The sequence below is a fragment of the Syngnathus leptorhynchus genome, chromosome 11 (genome assembly GCF_054491065.1).
Source record: "Syngnathus leptorhynchus isolate UIUO chromosome 11, UIUO_Slep, whole genome shotgun sequence".
NCBI classification, from domain to species: domain Eukaryota; kingdom Metazoa; phylum Chordata; class Actinopteri; order Syngnathiformes; family Syngnathidae; genus Syngnathus; species Syngnathus leptorhynchus.
The window spans coordinates 12,194,561-12,213,916 of record NC_141205.1 but is presented as its reverse complement, the minus strand read 5'-3'; the positions used below and the strand labels follow the sequence as shown (position 1 = coordinate 12,213,916).

Below are 19,356 nucleotides of genomic sequence, written 5' to 3'. Positions count from 1 at the left end.
GTCACGTCTCCCGCCTCAAAAGCCGCTCTTGTCGACTTTGATGCATTCTGACTCTCGACACTTGAGTCGCACCGCAAGCGGTACCCGATGACTGTCATTGCTCATTTCCATCTTGCGTCTACCAAATGAGCTCCAAACCAACGGAGGCGTCTTGCTTAGGGATTCTTCTATCGCATCTACCAACTTGGCCATATTGTTGCAGTTAGTTTGCTTCTTTAATTGGTCAAAGAAAGGCCAGTCGTCAGACTACTTTTGCAGTGGCTCAAAGTGAAAATGTCAAGAAAAGCCAAAGTGGTCATTGCCCTACCTTATCCGTCAACGTCAGAGAGGGTTTGGTCCTCAATTCAAAGTCAGCAACAGCAGCAGCAGCACGCTTTGGGCGACACACGAGTGAGTGATGCAACACGAGTCAGCGCAGAGTTGAGAACAGCATCCCCCCTTTGTCAGCAGCAAGAAGGAAAAAAAAAAAAGAAAAAAGTGGGAGAACACCCCCACTCCACTGCTAAATACGCGCCCGCTGCGCTCGCCACTGCGCCACCCGAGCTTTACTGTCATGGCAGCAAGATCTGCCAATGTTTGAAGCCTTGCCAGGTCGGTTAGTACGCTAAAGTGCAAACCAGAAACGTTTTGTTTACTTTCCGTCGCTTAGATAAACGAACAAAACTCTTGTTGACTTCTTTTTAGTCACTAAATGATACCAAATAAATACAAATGATTATTGATCAGTCATCTGGGAAATACAGAAAATTGTATTCGATTATTTGAATCATCGATACGATCATTGATTCTGAATGGCAAATGTTTGTATGTGTTGTATGGAGCAAAAACTTCACTTTGCATATTTGAGGGTGTACAACCACGCTACACGCTTTCCAAAGCACTGCGGCTCGTCTTTGCCGGCCGGCGCCTCACGTGCGCCTGGTTTCCCTTTTCCATTGCTGGAAGCCCCCCCCCCCCCCCCCCCCCCTCCCCCGAGGCAAACGTGCCCCTGGTTTGGCACTCACAAGCTGAAGAAGCCAAGAAAGAAGAGGCTCCGCTTTCCACCCTGCTGTCTTCTTGCCGGGGGGGGGGGCCGTCATATTTTCCGAGACGTTTGAGGTCATCTCAGGAGAAACGCTTAGCCGTTTCCTTGAAATTTCCACTTTTGCGAGAAGTTCTCTTTCCGTGTCTAAATGGTTTTGTGGCCGTTGGCATTGCACATAGAAACAAATGGCAATCAATGTCAGGGCAGACAATTAGGAGCACTTCTGGCCCGTTGGCCACTCAGCTTCCTTCTATTGTCATGGACAACATGCACGCTCTTCTTGATTTTGATTTTTTGGTTTGTCCGTGCGAGCCTGGTTGAGCGTATTTGGGAGACCACGCTGCCCCATACTGGCAGGCATTTTCTTTTGCTCACCATCTGACAATCCGTTTGAAAGTAGACTTGAGCTTAGACCACCTCGCAGCTGGTCTGACTTGTCATGTCATTCATCTGAGATGCGGCAGGTTCAATGCGAGCCCTTCGAGGGGGCTCGTATACCTGAGCTGTCGAAAAGTGGGAGCATCTGGAATGTTCCTTGAGCTGAACACAAGACGTCGACTCGGCCCGTCACGTAATCTCTTTGACAGACTTTGCACGCGAGGAGCAGTGGAGCCTTTATGGCTCAGTTGAGAAGCAACACCAACGCGTGCGTGGGCGTGAGCCGCATCACTTGGAGGCTTTGAGCTTGTTGTGCTTCACAGGCAAGACAAACAGCCTTTCGGACTGTCCTTGCATCGTCCCAATGTCTTTTTCAAAGGTCTTTGAGCCAGTCCAGGAAGTTAACATCATCTTCAAGTCTGCAGCTAGTAATTAAGGCCAAGACGTGCGTCCACGCAGACTCACAACGGAATCATCTCTGGCAAACGTTTGGCCATTTGATCCCTCCTGTAGGAAGTGTGCCTTTATTAGCAGGACGATGCTTTTTCTTTGGAAATTGCATGCAAATGCCAAAAAGGTGAAATGCTGTGGAGTTTCTTCGGGGAATTTGGTGCAAACGTGTCAAATAAATATGTCATTGAATTTTAAATGGGCCACGGAAGTTAGAAGAAGTCAGGAATAATGTCTGCGGGACCTTTTAAGGTGGAAAATGTGGACTTTTGACATTGTTGACATTTCTGGAAAGAGTTGCGTTGGGAACTTGATTGTTATTTTCAGTCACGTTAACACACAACAAGTACATGAGCGTAAACAATTTGGAGTTGTCGACATTGGTGGCAGATTGTCAGGCAGTGAGCGGAAATGTAGTTTCCACCCGCGACGCCGTCTCGAAGACGACGATGACGTGTCTCCGCTTCGGGCTCCTCTCACGACAATCGGTTACCTCAGGAGACTGGCCGACGCCAAATTCCAAGGTCGAAGGATGCAATTTTCCCAAACAGGATCTAATGCGAGCCCGATGCGATGCTGGCAAATGATGTCTCCTCGCCGATCTTCTCATTCTTGAGCGGGCCTCTATCTGCTGGCGCTGGCTTTGCTTGTTTTATTACAAGCAAGGAAAACGTTTCCACATGTCAGAGAGAGCAACCTGGTATGATCTGCTGTCTCTCAGAAGCTTGGGAAATGCACCCTTTACATTTTGGACTCCCTGACATTTGAATCATCCAAATGGCACCATTTCCCATTAAGATCAGCGATTTTGTCGTACCCCGGTCACAAAAGCTGTTATTGACTCACGGCAATTTTTCAAGCTCCACCAGAATTGTGTTCTGTCCACCAGAACTACCTCAAGAGAAAGTCGCTTCCTCTTTCTTTAGTAATCAATCAGCAGTAGAACCATCGGTTGGTTTCACCAAAAAACGCGCAGGAATCATCTTCAGAATTGACTTATTCCTGTCATATCCAAAGAAAAACATGAAAGCTGCTCACAATGACTTTTGAAGCATGAAGGTCCACTCTCCATATTTATCACAAGTTAAATTCCGCAAAAGCGTTGTCACTTGGAAGCCAAGCAATTGTCTGCCTCTGACGCATGTAGTCGTCCAATTGAGTCTTAACTCAAGACAAAAGATTGATGGAATTGATTGAAATGTAAACATTTGGCATTTCATTGTGGCACAGTGACACTTGATCTGCGCTCAATGATCTGCCGCGTGGTAATTGTCCTCAAATGTGCTTGCTTGCCCTCACTTTCTCTTGCAGTCATGCAGCCGCCACTGTGTGTCGATCGAGTAAGGCCGAAAGTTTGGCCTGTCTCCGAAATAATGTGACCATAAAGTTGGCCCGCTTTGTATTTGCTTGCTTGCTTTCAGCTCTGGATGAGAGCAAACAATCACTGTTGGCTAAGTGCAAGGCAATGATGCAATGTTTGATGTGTTTATTGGAAAATAGTTGACCTTCGCTGACACTTTAGATGAGAGTTTGTAGACACTTTCACGCTTTATATTCAAAAATGTTTGTTTCCCCTGGGTGTCCAACTCCCCAAGCAGCTTTGTCGTTGTTCTGCCTCCGAGACTGCCTGGGAAAGCCAAATCACGCTTTCACTTTTCACACAGTGGGCGTGGCTTTGGCGAGCAGCGTGAAAGGGGGTTCATCCTGACCCGAAATGACATTGGTTTTTGGGGGGGAAATCCCACTTCGCTGAAGGTTTTCAAGTCAACATGTATGTCTGAGGTTGCTCATTGAAATACGGTTGCAAAGGTATTTTGGCGGCGGGTTCATTTGGTTTTCTGGGGTTTTACGACGACGCTGGACGACGAGCGCACGCAGGAGAAGGCCGAGGGGGAAACTTTGAGCGGCTCGATCAAGTTGTTCTCCAGCCTCACGGCTACCAACGTGGAGTCGCCGCTGCGCTCCGGATCGCAGATGCTCTCTTCAGGAACGCTCCTGGACAAGGGGGGTGAGGATAAGACAGGACTCGAGATGGGGAAGGGTTTCCATCCTCACCTGATGTTGTTGTCGTCGAGTCTGAGGAAGTGCAAGTTGGTCATCTCGTTGATGCCCGAAGGCACGTTGATCAGCTGGTTGTGGTCCAGACACAGCTCCACCATGGAGTGGTAGGACCCGAAGAAGGACTCTGGTTCGATGGCTTCGCCATTCAGTTTGTTGTAGGACAGGTACAAGTACTCCAGTCCGGGATCCATGTGGGCAAACACGAAGCCTGGAGTTCAAATGGAGTCCATTAGAGTTTTGACAATGTTAGGCTTCCAAACAAGGGATAGGATTTCAATCCAGGGTAGGGCTTCAAAGTAGGCCTTGAACCTTTTATTTTGGGGTTTGAGGCCAAATGCTTAGGCTTTCAGGCTCGCACATCTTTCTGTCCACCCACCAGGTATCCTCTCGATTCGATTGCCCACCAGCACCAGGTGAACTAGCGACTTGGGCAGGTAGGACGGCACCATGTACAGCCTGTTGTGGGAAAGGTCCAGCGACTCCAGACTCCTGCAGCAGGGAAAGGGATAAAGGATGTTTTACCTCGGTATACATCATTTGAGACAAAATGCTCCAGCCAAGACGCCCGGCAGCCAAACGTTCGCTGAAGCTCGTGAAAGGAAAGAATCGAAATATTAGCCCACGAGCAGACTTGATGAGAATCCCTGATGTCTTTGCCTGAGCGCTTTGTGTTTCTTCCTGCTGTATTTTGCCATCATCACACGTTGGAGAGCGCATCAAGCTGAAGCACCTGTCCACCGTTAGCATCTTGGCCACTAAGGGAAATCATGTCCGACCGTAGCCATCCAGATTTTGCCTTTGAGCTTCATTGTACTCAATGCCGAGCTGGCGTTATTACGGTTAGCGTGTTGCCGGACCTGTGGTGGATCCAGGCCAGAGGGGCGATCCTGGTCTCCTCCAGCCTGTTGTGCCTGAGGGAAAGCACGTTGAGGTTTTTGCTGTTGTTGAAGACGCCCTCTGGGATTTCTTCAATCAGGTTGTTCTCTAGGTACAACTCCTGGTGAAAGAAGGAGCATTTGGATTTTTCGACATTTGGTGTACATTTCCTTGGGTTTGTATGGAAAAAAAGACCACAAGTGAGCTTGGTTTTCTACATTTGTCCCACACTCAGTGGCGTCAGTCGAATTTATTTGGCAGATCTCACTGTGGTTTGTTGGAACTTTTTTTACGCTCACATAAATCTCAAAACGTTTCCAATCAGCCGTCAAAAAGTCGCCTGCCTCATTAAAAGGATGAGGCGGAGATGAGCCCATACCAGGAGCGAAGCCGGGAAGCCCTGCGGGATGGTTCGGAAGTGGTTCTGGCCCAGTCGCAGGTAGGACAGCCGGAGCAGGGTCGCCAAGGCTTTGGCGTCCACGTCGGCCTCGCTCAGAAGGTTGCCCTCAAGCTCCAGAATCATCAAAGCGCTTAGACCTGCAAACACGCTCGGTGAAGAACAAGAGGATGCGCTCAAACGCGATTCACCAATTCTGATTACAAAAAGATACAACAAAGTTGAGGGTTCTGTTGTTGTGCAGAAGAGACGCGAAGATTGTGCTTTTATGACTTTTGGAGTTAGACGTGATAGGCGTCACCTCGGAAAGTGTTTTCATAGATCTTCTGGACTCGATTGTCATTGATTTTCAGCTCCTGCAGGCCGACCGGTAGATTGGCAGGAACCACATTGAGAAGGTTATCGTCCAAGTACAGCCGCCGCAGCATGGTCAGACTCTTGTTTCATTGAGAGGGAAGTACATTTCAAGGGCAGCGTGCGGGACAGACAGACAGACAGACAGACGGGCGAGAGTAGGCCGGCTGGCCGGCCGGCCGGCATGTCTCACTTGAAAGGCTCTTGAATGGATCCCCGCCGAGGTGAGTTTGTTCTTCTTCAAGTTGATCCATTCCAGGTTGGGAATGCCGTTGAAGGCCTCCGCTGGGATGCTGCTGATGTTGTTGCCTGCCCAAAATATTTGAGCATGTCCGTCAAAGATGCGGTGCGAGGAAAAGGTGCGTGCGTCACTCACCCTCCAGGCTGAGAGACTTGAGCCGAGGCATGAGGAGAGGAGGGAAGTACGTCAGTTTAGCGTCGTTGCAAGTCAGCGTGACGTGGGAAATGTTGCATCCGGGAGGAAGAAAGCCTCCTCCCTTTGCACCCGCCTCCTCCTCCTCTTCTTCCTTTTTCTCCTCCTTCAATTCATCCTCTGCGGCAGCAGGAGGTGTTGGGATGGGAGCGGGGAGGATATCCGGTTCCTCGTCTTCTTTGGGTAGCATTTGGAAAAGGTCTCCTCTCAACCACACTTCCTCGTCCTCCTCTTGCAAGATTTCCTCTCTCAGCTTTTTCTCTCTCTCCCATGCATCTTTCTCCTCCTTCCTCCTCCTCCCCTCTTCCATTTTCCTCCTCTTCTCTTCCTCCGCTTTCCTTCTCTCTTCTTGTTCCATCTTCCTCCTCTCCTCCTTGGCCTGCTCCTCCCTCCTCCTCTCTGCTCTCCTCTGCTCCATCTCCTTCCTCTTCCTCTCCTTAGCCTCCTGCCGCTCCCTCAATCGCGCCTCTTCCTCCAGGCGCTCCTCCTCCTCCCGCCAGAGGATGCGCCGGATTTCTTCGTGGCTGAGCTGCGGGTCGGTGCGGTGGTCGTCACGGTTACCAAGGTCAGGATCTGAAGTGAGGGTGGTGATGGCTAGTCACAGGGCAGGAAGGGCAAGAAGTTTGGCGGGAAAAAATGGAGGAAAGAAGACAGAAAATGACAGACGGGTAGAGAGATGTGTTGGGGACAGAAAGGGAGACAGACAAGACATGGACATAAAGACAAGCTGTGTGTTAGTGTGCTGGACAGACAAAGCATTTCCCACTTGACACATACATGTAGCGCCACGCCACGGCTCGCTTTTCGGCTCGCAGAGCGGGCAGCACTCCCCGCTGGCGGCGGGTACAAGCAAGAAGCGGCAGGCCGCCACTGGGCAAATGAGCTGCTCGCAGAGCACCCGCACGTCACGCACCGAGTGGGAGACCACACGGCCTGGTTAAACATGGTGATGCCCTGCTACACACACTGGCAGGCAGCCAGGCCGTTTATGACTCATGTTAAAGTCATTGTCAGTGTCTCTCAACACCACGGCAAGAACAAGAATGGGATGCAGGCAAAGCTGTCATCATCTTGTCCCTGTGCTCAAGGGCAAAGCAGGCATATGGGGCGGGCTTAGTCCGCTAGCAGAGCAACCATTGCAGCTGTTGTCCCCCCTGTCATTGATGCTGCTCTGCTAATCATACACTTGCGCAATGTGAGTCCTACCCTGTCATCTAACACCACTTGGCCCTCCATCGGACACACCTTTGTTTGTTTGTTTGTTTGTTTGTTTGTTTGTTTGTTTGTTTGTTTGTTTGTTTGCCTCCGAGCACTTGTTCCCATTTCCCCAAATGGTAGCCAAATGATTCTTGGGATGTCTGATGAAAATGTGGATGCTCAGAAAGCCCAGCTTGTGGCCTGACCTGGCAGAAGGCTGGAGCGCTGCTGCGGTACATCCCCGTCCAAGCGCAGCAAGTTCACCTTTCCCCGGACGGGCTCCGTGCGGAGAGGGTGTCGGCTCATCGGGGCCTTTGCGCGCCCCCGTCTGACTCCGGCCTGACCTGAAAAACACACAAAGCACACCGGCCAAGTGCACAAAAAGTCAATCACCTTGTTTTGGCTCTCAGCAACTTCTTGCCATTCTTCCTCATTGGGAAGATCCCAAATTCATTGAACGAGGCACTTGATAACGTAACATACAGTATCTGTCCAACGGTTGGCGGGCGGGAGAACTTGTGCAGTTGGTACAACTTCCATTGGTAGGAAATTGGAGAGCAAGCTCCCTCCCGTAAGTGCCAAAGAGCCTTTGGGGCAGCTTACCTGCTCCGTCCCGTTTCCTCTTCATCCGTGGCATTCCTCCATTCGGCTTGCGAAGATTTTCCCGCCTGTTTTGTCCTTGGCTCATGGTGAAAAGCAGAAGCAGCCACAAAGCTGCCAGTAGCAGTCCCGTCCTCATATCTTAACACACAGACACACGCATCCCTGAACACACTGTCTGTCAAGCTCCAAATGTCTGTTTCTTCTCCCCATCACACAACAAAAGAATTTTACCTGCTGCGCCTTGGAGAAAAAATAGACATCGGTGCCGTCCGTGGCTGCCGCTCATATGCGGTTAGGGTTAGTGTGTGTTCGTGTGTGTTTGTATAATTACAAGTCTACTGTCCTGTCCTAATTAGAGGATCCACCACCTCACCCACCTGATGTTTTGGTGTGAATACAAAAGATGGAAGGTAGCACTTCCCTCTTGTAACGATGCTGCTACTTTGGTTTGAGGTGATCATTTTCAAGACCACATTTTGGGTGTTATCAAATTTCTAGCCTGTGTAGTCATTGGGTGGATAATGCTAAGTTTGGGAAAAAAGAATTCAGCCAGTTTGATTTAGTGACATGAGATTTGCTATAGGCTGAGCTGCAAAAAAGTCTCAAGAATCCAAAAGAGACATGACGGCTGCCATTTTGCTTTCAAGAGAACCTGTTAGTCGTGCTCTTCGTTTCTTCAGATATGAGAAAGATTGATAACTAGAAATCAATACTCACAAAATACTCTCACATTAGTGGTGATTTGTTGAGAGAATGGAGCCCTGGGGAAATTTGAATAGCACGCCACCCAGTTCATTGTGAACATGAGCATTGTTTCTGCTGCCCCGTGTGGACAATGAAAAGTCATTATTCTGGTTGTGATGGGGCGAGAGAGAGAGAGCGAGGAAGGGGAAGAGCCAGACCCAAAGAGGAAGGGGAGGGAGGAGAGACTAATGCTTCATGTCTCCTCTGTCCTGAGACTGAAGGAGGGAGGGAGGGAGGGAGGGAAATGTGAAAACTACTTTTTTCCCTTTAAGATCCTGGATGAGCAGGCTCACATGGAGCTCCAATGGAGGTCTGTTAATAAAAGCCAGACAATGAGAGCCACTCTCATGCGTTACTTGTCCAAGTGACGCTTTACATACGTATATTTTATGAGGAACACTCCCTATTGGAAACGCATCTCAAAATAACATCTTTGAACTTAGTTGAAGACATTATTCCAGCATATAAAAAAAAAAAGACATTTGTCCTCAAATGACTCTTGTAAATGGCCTGTCAACTGAAATTGTCCACTTCCAACCACAATGGAAGACTGTGTGTCTCCTCAGGTGTAGGTTTCTTGAGACAACCTACAAAAGTAGGTTTAGTCATGGTGGACATGTCTACCAAATTTCACGTTGCTTCACCAAACTAGGTTCAGGGGTCGACATTTTCAAAAAAGGTTTTCGTGCCAAAATTTGACAATCGCTGTTTGATTTTGGGCACGGTTTCTTGAGACTTTCTTTGTGGGTCTGCTCACGTCTATCAAACTTGGTGTCGCTAACCTCAAAGTTACTTGGCGAGCTGAGCTCTGGTTGCGAGTGTTGCCGGTGTCCATTTTGAACGCTGGCTTCAATGACCAAATATGGTTCTTTCTACTCAAATTTGACATCAATACCTGTGACTAACACTGAAACCTTTGCTTGACAGTAAGCGTCACCAAACCATACAAGTGCACGGAGGGGGCGGAGCTAATGACAGACAGACAGGCAGGCAGAAAGTGGACCTTACCAGCACTTTGGAGGCCAAATTCTTCCTCCCTTGTTCCTCCTCTGCGTCCGAAGAGATGTCTGTCCCCCCCCCCTCAATGTCTCTGTGTGTGTTGTCCAGAAAAGTTTCAGCGTGTGTCGCAGTGAGCGAGTGTAGCGCAACTGCATTCGAGCGGGCGAGCAAGCGACGAGAGAGTGAGGGAAGGAGAGAGCGTGCGAGAGAGTGTGTCACAGGGGAGCTTCATTTGGGTCTGGAAGGAGGTCAGAGTTCACGGCAAGGCCAAATATGTCACTCAGATGTCCAGAAACATCAAAGACATTAAAACAACAACTAAGACTGGGCAGTATGATCTGCAAATCAATGACACAAAATGCAAAATAACATTGATCATCAGGAATATTGTTGTAGAGAAAGGTCATTCATGTTATGATGCATTAAATGTCTGCCATAACTCAGACGCACGCACGCACGCGCACACACACAACACAGCCTTTGTTTTTCTTGCATGATGAACTCCCCAGATGCTGTCGTTGGAGAAACAAAGTGCCGAGTCAGCTTTTATCTTTCTTTCCAGCTTGGAAAAAATAAAAAGGAGTGTAGAGAAGAAGCCTCAAAATGTTCAGCCCTCCTTCCCCCCTCAACTTGGGACTTGATTAGCTTCAAATGTGCTTTTTGCGCCCACTCCTGGTTATTTGGGCGCTTCGCAGAAACCGATCGACATTGGACTGGCCCCATGCGTTCGTTCACTTTTTAAAACCTGGATGTATAGCTATGTCTAATCATAATTCATGTCTGTGTAGGCCAAGTATGGGCAAGTGGCGTGTGCTGCTGGTGGTTCCAATCCATCTGTGCTGACTTTTCATCATCCTAATCTTCCAGGGTACAAAACACACACACACACACACACAACGGTCTTTGTACCACTTTGAAATGTTGAATTTTTTTCTTCTTTCATGACAGCTGCACATTTTTGGTGCACTGGTCCGTGGATGTGTCCAAGGAAGGCGAGGTCACCCCAAAAGTGGACCTGTTGACAAAGCTCCCAGACAGAGGTGAGATGCTCTTTTCACACACTTGGGACCAGAGATGGGGACTCGAGTCACTGTTTTGATGTCTTGTGACATGACAAAGAATAAAAAAAACTTGAGACTCCACTTGGACTTGGAAGTTAAAGACTCGGGACTTGACTTGAGACACGATGACTTGAATGACTTCAGTGTTATTTAGTTTATGTTTTCAATTTGAATATAAAATTAATAATAAATTAAAAAAATATATCGATAACGCGGTAGGAGCTGATAAATATCAGTAATTACAATGCAAATCCAAATGATTGTCATATTCTTTAAACAGGTTAGACACATTGGACAATGATGGTTACTTAAAATGACTTCTATCTTGTCATTTCACGTTACTAAGATCAGATTCCAATAATAAGGTGACTTGACTTGCCCAAGAAAAAAATGACTTGAGACTTGCACATGTGTGACTTGGTCCCATCTCTGCAAGTTGATGAAGAAGTTCATTGATTCATCAATATTTGTCTCCACAGCTTTGCAGCTGTTCCCATCTCAAGCTGTAGGCAGTGCCGCCGAGGCCTTCCGTAGCCTACTGAGGCTGCTGGGGCCCGAAGCTGCTGTGGAAGAGGTCATCAGATCGGCGGGACTCCTCACCGATGAAATAAATACATGATGCACGTGCCATCCATCCATCCGTGACACAAATTGATGGAACGGGTAGCCACACAACATGAATGACAATTAAATTGAACATATAGAGTTGAAGTGGTTTGTGCGACATCATGAATCAATCCATCTCGGCTTCTTCTGGTGTGTGTGACTAGAGATCAGTAATGCAGACGCAAAAGAATTCCATGAGAGAGGTCGTTCCTTGGGGAGGATCAAGAATACCTGCATTTGGAGCAAGAAAGAGCATTTTGTTTGACATCTATAACAGATTTTTGCTATGTGCTTGAAGTAGACAACACAGAATGGCGGTGACCGGCTTTATTATTGCTAACTTGACTTCAGCAACAAAACCAAATGTAAGAAAAATTCTGTAGTGAATGCAACACAAAGAGACCACCTAAGTGGGCTGAGTTCAAACGAAAAGTCTCGTCTTAAGAACAGAAAGAAAGGAAACATGAGTAAAAAAAACAACAACAATCAATCAAAATAAAAGTGATGCAATAGAGAAACAATCCTTAGCACTGGTCTGATCAGTGTTACACGGTAACCATACTCAGTTGAGAGATGAGGGGAAAAGTGTCATCCAAGCAAAATGTAAAATGATCCATTTTCCATTTCAAATGATTCACTTTGAAATAAATAAATGTAGCTCCTGTCACATGGTTAAACACAGAGGCAGGGTGGCTCTTCACAAGTGTTCGTCTTTTTTTGGGCCCTCCTCTGCCTGGCAAGGGCATTGCGCTTCTCGCACTGCAGCTTCCACAACGCTTTCATGGCCGCGTCGAATTTGGCCTTCAGAGCCACGGGGCAGGAAGGCAACGCGTACAAGTGGTCGCTGGACATCCTCTTCTGGTTCTTTTGCCTTTCTCTGGCTGCCGCTCGCTACGGAACAATGTACCACACCGAGTCATAGCGTTAGCAACTTGTCAACAAATCTGGTTTTAGCCCAAACACAACTCAGCGCTCCCTAACTAGCCGTGTGACAAAGCCAATACTCACGCAAGCAAGGGAAGGGGCTTTAGGCAGGGGTTCTGCTGCCCTTCTGGAAGTAGCTGTGCTTCTTCTTGCTACCGGCGGCTAAAACGAAAACACAGATGTGATTCAAATGTTTTCCTGAACTTGTAAAAAGTGTGATATGAAATGGCATCTCCAAATCTTGATTCATCAATGATGCACATACCTTTTGAAGATGAGCGGGGAAATTGAAGATTTGTGGCACCACACCATCTCTGAGCCTGACCGTCTGTCCCGACCGATCAAAGTCTTCATCTCGAAAGTGTTCACTGCAGAGCAGCGAGCGATCGTTTGCAACGAAGTTGTTCCTTCTGACAGCGAGTTCCCACTGCCTCCTGCGCTCTTTGCTTTTTGGAAACCTTGGAAATGGGATCAAAAGGTACACAGGCATATTCATATCTTTCTTTCTTTCTTTTAGTGTAATGACGACAGAAAATATAGGGTGTAATATTTGATGGGGTGACTTGAAGTATGGTATGTACAAAATACAGAAGTGAGGGACAAACGCAATTTTGGAATAGCTAAAAGCCGCGATGTTCCTGTGTAACAACTCTGTATCCAGTATCACGATTTCCCAAATTGGAGTTATCATTACTAACTTGTGAAAGGTGATCCCGCGGGATCTCGTTTGGAGGTTGCGTTCATTGGAGCAGGCGTGGGCAGCACAAAAATCAGGCATTCCACGTGAACTTGGATTTCTGTAAACACAAAGCCAGCATACGAAATCTAAATGGAAATATGCTTTCCGAGACAAATGATGTACAACTTCAACAAAAGAGTCATTCTTCTCACCTTTGTAATAAGTCAACGCTTCTTAACAAACAATTAAACACAAGCACATAAAATGACCATTTTGACAAAGATGATATATCTCAGGAAAACTTCATGTTATTCGAAAAGCTGAGCTCAGGCTTTAGTAGCCTGGCAGAGATGACAAACTATGGCGCGTTTTTCAAAAAGAAAATCTGCTATTTAAACAATTAGTAGAAATCATAGCTACGGATTCGTAATAAACCAACCCATTTGTAAATCCGTCAAGAATTGTGCGAGTTACGAGTACTTAAGCGAGTAAATCGTCCACCTTAGCAGCAACTGCAGCACGGCACAGCACAGCGCACCAGCGTCGTCCTCTGTCCTGTCCTAAAATGGCCGAATAGTGATGAATGATACTACTGACTCCGCCTTGAGCCAGTTCTCGCAGAATCATGACAGGCAATAAAAAACGAGTACAAATTTAAGGAGATATTTATTTTACGATGATATCATATGATAAACAGTTGGAAAGTAAACGAGAGAAAGTTTGATGTCATTTGTACAATTTGTTAATCGCCTTACTTGGTGCAGGCATAATTTTGGTCGCATTGTTTGGGGTCTTTGCTGCGGTCTCGGCGGGTCTCTCTAGTTGATACAACGAAAGTGGAAGTACGACTAAAAATTGAAGAAAATACTGCTTAAAGTCGAGTTAGTGGATATCGTTGGACCCTCGTTCGGCCCAAAATGAATCTTGAGCTGCTCGGTAACCAAAGGCAATTCTTACTTGTTTGAAATGATCACGCTCATAATGGTCTTGTGTTTCCATCAAAAGATGTGGCATCCTTTTGTCACTGCGACTTTAAACTGTCCATATCGGTATAGATATCCAACTTTTTTGTTTTTACCATTGAACTCTGATGTGTTTTCAAAGTGTTCCTTTCATTTTTGTGAGCAGTATATGGATATCTATACTTATATCTATATCTGATAACTGTATCAGTCTCTCTCGCTCTCTCTCTCTCTTCTGTAATTACCTTCAGCATTCAAGAACATGTGTGACGATGAACTATCCCTCACACAATGACTAAAGTGTCGTTTTGAAAGTTTGAATCATGTTGAGAATCTGTAAATGTGTGTGCACTCTCCATGCTTATAACTCCTTTTCCCTTCCCCCCTAGAATCTTTTGGACAGAACTATCCTGAGGTAAAGCACAGGCGACAGACAGTCTTGGGAAAATGTATGCGGGTGTAACCAGGACTTGGCTCCCGTTGTATTTGCATTTGACAGGAGGCAGATGGAACGCTGGACTGCATCAGTATGGCCCTCACCTGCACCTTCAACCGCTGGGGGACACTCCTGGCGGTGGGCTGCAATGACGGCCGTATCGTCATCTGGGATTTCCTGACGCGCGGTATCGCCAAGATCATCAGTGCTCACATCCATCCCGTCTGCTCTTTATGGTAAGACCACACATCGCCGGACATCCGTTCCCGCTACGCCAACATTGCATCAAAGTCGTTTCAACAAATAGACGTCAAATGAAAACAGGCCACAATGGCAAGGTGAAGGTTATTTGGGTTTGTGTTTACAAAGATGCTTTGAGATAAAACACAAGACTTATTTTTCCATGTGTGAAAACCAAAAATGTTTTTGTACTATCACTTCACAAACAAATGATTTTAAAAAGCAAAAAAAAAAAAAGTCAATTTTTTCATGAAATGTCTCCTTTAAGTCATTCACTGCCATTGGCAGCTATAGACATCAAATAACCATTTTAACTGGACTGGCAGTGAATGAGTTAATGTGCGTGTCTTACTTCCAGTTGGAGTCGAGACGGCCACAAGTTGGTGAGCGCGTCCACGGACAACATTGTGTCGCAATGGGACGTCCTGACGGGCGACTGCGACCAGCGCTTCCGCTTCCCGTCGCCCATCCTCAAGCTGCAGTGCCACCCGAGAGACATGCAAGTCTATCACAAGACAAGTCCTTATTCCCCCCCCCCGCCGGAAAACATTTGGAGTCAAACGTCCACATTTGTTCTGTAGGGACAAAGTGCTGGTGTGTCCCATGAAGTCGGCGCCAGTGCTGCTCACCCTGTCCGACTCCAAACACGTGGTCCTGCCCGTGGATGACGACTCGGACCTGAACGTGGTGGCGGCCTTCGACCGGCGGGGCGAGTACATCTACACGGGCAACGCCAAAGGAAAGGTCAGCCGGCCCAGACGGCCCGACGCTTCATACCTTTAGTGGAATCCCGCCCGTGCGCGCTGATGAGAAAAGGCTTGCGCCGTGCAGATTTTGGTGTTGAACACGGACACTCAGGACCTGGTGGCGTCCTTCCGAGTGACCACCGGCACCAGCAACACCACTGCCATCAAATCCATCGAATTTGCACGCAAGGGCAGGTGAGAGGAGGATGCCGTACCAGACAATCAAACATGTTTTTGTTCAACTGCTATCATTCGGCCTTTTTTGAGACTTAAAAACTTAAAAAAATTCACTGGCCCAAAATATCACTATTAATCATTGTGTAATAGTCTACATTTAAAGATTAGAAAAAATACATGTTTTTTTTTTTTTTTAATCAAATGATTTACTTATATAAATATAAAAAAATGCACACAGGTAAGTGGCAATTGGAAAATATCGTTTCCTTATATTTTCCGAAACAAAGCGTTTTCTCGAAGAAAACATGTTGTTGACATCAAACAAACGTGAAGCAGCAGCTGCTCATTGACATTGCAAAGGAAGAATTCGAGAAGACAGAAGCTTCCAAAAATGCAAGTTTGGATGACAGCTGTCTAACTTTGCAGTTGCTTCCTCATCAACACGGCGGACCGCATCATCCGGGTTTACGACGGGAGGGAGATCCTGACCTGCGGCCGCGACGGCGAACCCGAACCCATGCAGAAGCTCCAAGATCTGGTCAACAGGTGGGCCCGGACCCTCCCCGACTTGAGCGTTACTGCGGCGGGCAAGCCTCTTACTGTGTCTCAGCGTCCTTCAGGACTCCATGGAAGCGCTGCTGCTTCTCCGGGGATGGCGAGTACATCGTCGCCGGCTCGGCTCGCCAGCACGCCCTCTACATCTGGGAGAAGAGCATCGGCAACCTGGTCAAGATCCTACACGGCACCCGAGGGGAGCTGCTGCTGGATGTGGCTGTAAGGACCCGCTGGCCAGCCCTTTGCGCCGCTGCTCGCTCTCGACACTTACACCACCTTCCACTTCTCTGCAGTGGCATCCCGTGCGCCCCATCATTGCCTCCATCTCAAGCGGCGTGGTGTCCATCTGGGCCCAAAATCAAGTGGTTAGTCCGCCGGCCTGCATGTCCTCCCTTGTGCGGGAGCCCTGAGGAGCTGCACAACATTGTGAATAAACGGCAAAGCGCCGCTTCCCACCCGCAGGAGAATTGGAGCGCTTTTGCGCCAGACTTCAAAGAGCTGGATGAGAACGTCGAGTATGAGGAGCGAGAGTCCGAGTTTGACATTGAGGATGAGGACAAGAGCGAACCCGAGCAGACAGGTACAGCGCTCTAGTCAAGTGAACGATGTGACTGATGATCTTGGCACTTCTGGCTAAAGACGGCGTGTTGCACTTTGATCATATTTGCACGTGCGCCATCATCGCAACACATTTCGCTCTCGCCGCTTCTAACTGGGGACGCGTGTGGCCCACACGGCAGGCGCTGACGCAGCTGAGGACGAGGAGGTGGATGTCACCACGGTGGACCCCATTGTGGCCTTTTGCAGCAGGTGAGGAAGATGAATGGCTCCGACGTCAACTTCGCTGCGTGTGACACACTCGGGTCCAAATGCTTTCCATGGCAAAATGAATGGAATGTCAAGTTGTGTCACCTTCGTGACGCCTTGTGTTTGGTGCAGCGACGAGGAGCTGGAGGATTACAAGGCTTTGTTGTACCTTCCCATCGCCCCCGAGGTGGAGGACCCGGAGGAGAACCCCTTTGGCCCCCCGCCAGACTCCACGCCCCAGACAGGTCCCACAGAGGAGGTGGCGCAGGCGGGTGGCGACAAGAAACAGCGGCCGCCGGCGTCATCCGATGGAGCCCCGGCCAAGAAGAAGGCACGCACTACCAACATTGAACTGCAGGGGGTGCCGGTTGATGGTAAGAAAGAAAAAAATTCTACCCGGACCCATGAACTCCTGCATAAAATAGACGCCTCTCTTCCCAGGCCCGATCGCAGCATCGACCATGGCTAATGAGAATGAACGCTCAGCGTTGTCGGATTATACTGCGAACGCCGCTGCTTATTTGTTCTTCTCGATTCACCCCGTTTGTTTTGTTTGCAGAAGTGCACCCCCTGCTGGGCGTGAAGGGCGACGGCAAGTCTAAGAAGAAGGCGGCGGGCCGGCCTAAAGGCTCCAAAGGTAAAGACAAAGACTTCCCCTTCAGGCCCAAGCCCTACAGGGGGGGCGAGCGGCCGTCCTTCGCCATGGAGGTCCTGGCCGGCTCGGGCCCAGGAGGCGGCAGTGGAGGAGGGATGAAGGGCAGGGCAGAGGGGGGCCTGGCCACAGGTAAGCGTGCCATTGCCCCTGATGCTGGCTGACAGGGGGCACTGTGCTGGTTCCTACTGGTCCTTCTGCTTCACTAGGCTCCGCTGATTGACAGCTCAGCCCGTCTCCTCTGTGCTGCTCCCCCCGCACCGCACCCCCTAAGCCCAAACAACGTCAATTGCTAAAGCAGCGTTTCTCAAACCGAGCTCAAAATGACACCACAAAACCAAAATCAGAGGAGTCAGATTCAAAATCGGAGTCTTTGGAAAAATGGCTCCCCTCTTGGAGCACCAAAGTTTGACAAGCCTGCTTGGTGTAAAGCTGCGGTCTGAGACATTGGAGACTTTAGTAGAAACACCTGCACAATCTCATGATGGTGAGCCAACGTTAACCTTCCAGGCCATGTTGTTTCATTGCATTCTTGTTTGCGGTGCTAATGCATGTCCCAAAATCTGGCGGGTCCCGTTGGGTCCCTATGCAAGCACTTTGTAACCAAATCAAATCCACACTTTGAAGTAGATTTGCACCAAAGCGCCTCTTTGAATGATGTGCTAATCCAGTTGTTGAGAATTTTGGAATGGAAATGTCCAAATTGGCATTGGAAGGTGTACCTAATGAAGTGCCCAGTGCTTTTTCTACATGCGTCGTGTGTCCAGACTGCACTTTGACTACTGTCAAATGCCCCAAACGAAAAGACTAATTAGTGGTAACTGATGCTTGGCCCTCCTGCTCCCTGCACCCGCTTCGGCCCCACCCCACCCTGCCTCGCCTCGCCTCGCCTGTCTCTTTTGACCTTGTTGGGTGTGCTGTTGCTCATTTCCTGTCCTTTTTTTGTCCTCTTTAGTAGACTAACCCCACTCTAACCATCGCTTTTTCTTGTACTTCAGCAACCGTTGACACAGTCTCCTGCTACTTACACATTAAGAGCCTATTGTACAGCTCAGGCTGGTTGGAAATAGACCTGAAAGACACAATTAACATTTCAGACAACAGAGTATATCCATTTTGACAAAACAACCATCATCCAAGAACAGGTTGAATTTGCAACTTTTGACACGTCAATATGTAGATGATTGTAGCGCTGCTCCTTTGCAGGGACGCTGGTGACGCAGACGTACAAGCAGCAGGACAACGGGGGCATGAACTGAGGCCACGAGACACACAAAAGACTGTGAGCAAGCACCAGTATACGCGCTTTCCACTCCTGTCACAAGTGGGGAACTCCCCACACCTCGCTTGGGCCCACCAACAGGAGAGATCACGTCCACTGTACCGTTTGTCTTGTATAGAATTGTCTCATGGTGTGTTTGTATGTGTGTGTGTGTGTGTGTGTGTGTGGGGGGGGGGTTTATTACAAATTAAAAGATTTTTGAATCATCTGAAGCCACATGTTCAGTTTGTCGAACTTGATTACAGTAGGTAAGGTCTAATGATTGCTTTCATATGATGAAGATTCTGTTTCAAAACAACTACCTTCTTTCCATCGGTGTGAATTTCCAGCAGGACCTTATTTCAAATAGACAGTGAAGAAAATGCACGAACACACTATAAATCCCTTTCTAATTTTCAACATACAGAAAACACGGAGGAAATTCACTGTGAAAAGAATTGTCGTTAACAGGTTCTATTCTATTGACAAGAAACACATGTGTATGTGCATGGAAATATTATGGACCCTATATAAATTTTTTTCCCATGGTCCCAAATAAGATCGGTCTTTCAAAATAAAAGCCATATGGGGGCTTATTTTACGCGAGGGCTATCATTACTCGTCGATCATATGACCAATTCGACTTTTCCACTCTGCGATTATAACAGAAAACACGGAAGTTCGTCGGTATCCTAGAGCATGGCCAATCAGAGTGCAGTAAATCCGGCTCGCGG

At 48.0% G+C, this 19,356-nt stretch overlaps 4 protein-coding genes across 12 annotated transcripts in view; 2 read left to right on the top strand and 2 right to left on the bottom strand.

Moving 5' to 3' along the window:
- Positions 1-11,886, top strand: part of cenpp (centromere protein P) — a 34,176-nt gene extending 22,290 nt beyond the window's left edge. For all 5 annotated transcript variants that reach the window (XM_085924245.1, XM_085924246.1, XM_085924244.1 and 2 more), the window contains exons 7-9: positions 10,305-10,384; positions 10,465-10,556; positions 11,057-11,886. In XM_085924245.1, the coding sequence (XP_085780371.1) occupies positions 10,305-10,384; positions 10,465-10,556; positions 11,057-11,196 (312 nt within the window). In that variant the 3' untranslated portion in view covers positions 11,197-11,886. The remainder of the gene's footprint in view (positions 1-10,304; positions 10,385-10,464; positions 10,557-11,056) is intronic.
- Positions 2,910-9,760, bottom strand: ecm2 (extracellular matrix protein 2, female organ and adipocyte specific). 3 transcript variants are annotated; one of them, XM_085924238.1, is made up of 11 exons: positions 9,526-9,760; positions 7,774-7,911; positions 7,377-7,514; positions 5,917-6,567; positions 5,734-5,849; positions 5,488-5,623; positions 5,169-5,326; positions 4,771-4,910; positions 4,290-4,402; positions 3,908-4,121; positions 2,910-3,847 (listed from the first exon to the last, which is right to left on the bottom strand). In XM_085924238.1, the coding sequence occupies exons 2-11, from the start codon at positions 7,907-7,909 to the stop codon at positions 3,679-3,681; spliced, it is 1,971 nt and encodes a 656-aa protein (XP_085780364.1). In that variant the 5' UTR covers positions 7,910-7,911; positions 9,526-9,760; the 3' UTR covers positions 2,910-3,678. The 3 variants fall into 3 exon arrangements, with proteins under 3 accessions (XP_085780364.1, XP_085780363.1, XP_085780362.1); XM_085924237.1 differs by lacking the exon at positions 9,526-9,760 and adding an exon at positions 8,005-8,080 and having other exon boundaries at positions 5,917-6,546; XM_085924236.1 differs by lacking the exon at positions 9,526-9,760 and adding an exon at positions 8,005-8,079.
- LOC147049616 (THAP domain-containing protein 3-like) lies at positions 11,496-13,428 on the bottom strand. 2 transcript variants are annotated; one of them, XM_085924250.1, is made up of 5 exons: positions 13,288-13,428; positions 12,806-12,904; positions 12,373-12,565; positions 12,192-12,269; positions 11,496-12,074 (listed from the first exon to the last, which is right to left on the bottom strand). In XM_085924250.1, the coding sequence occupies exons 2-5, from the start codon at positions 12,883-12,885 to the stop codon at positions 11,856-11,858; spliced, it is 570 nt and encodes a 189-aa protein (XP_085780376.1). In that variant the 5' UTR covers positions 12,886-12,904; positions 13,288-13,428; the 3' UTR covers positions 11,496-11,855. The 2 variants fall into 2 exon arrangements, with proteins under 2 accessions (XP_085780376.1, XP_085780377.1); XM_085924251.1 differs by lacking the exon at positions 13,288-13,428 and adding an exon at positions 12,999-13,267.
- On the top strand, positions 13,408-18,816 carry rbbp5 (retinoblastoma binding protein 5). Of its 2 annotated transcripts, none has more exons than XM_085924240.1 (14): positions 13,408-13,722; positions 14,138-14,163; positions 14,248-14,420; positions 14,783-14,923; positions 15,006-15,168; positions 15,256-15,365; positions 15,774-15,893; positions 15,968-16,121; positions 16,196-16,267; positions 16,365-16,482; positions 16,643-16,712; positions 16,842-17,083; positions 17,269-17,493; positions 18,568-18,816. In XM_085924240.1, the coding sequence occupies exons 1-14, from the start codon at positions 13,704-13,706 to the stop codon at positions 18,618-18,620; spliced, it is 1,686 nt and encodes a 561-aa protein (XP_085780366.1). In that variant the 5' UTR covers positions 13,408-13,703; the 3' UTR covers positions 18,621-18,816. The 2 variants fall into 2 exon arrangements, with proteins under 2 accessions (XP_085780366.1, XP_085780367.1); XM_085924241.1 differs by having other exon boundaries at positions 13,409-13,722; positions 17,269-17,346.
- Positions 18,817-19,356: the final 540 nt, after the last annotated feature.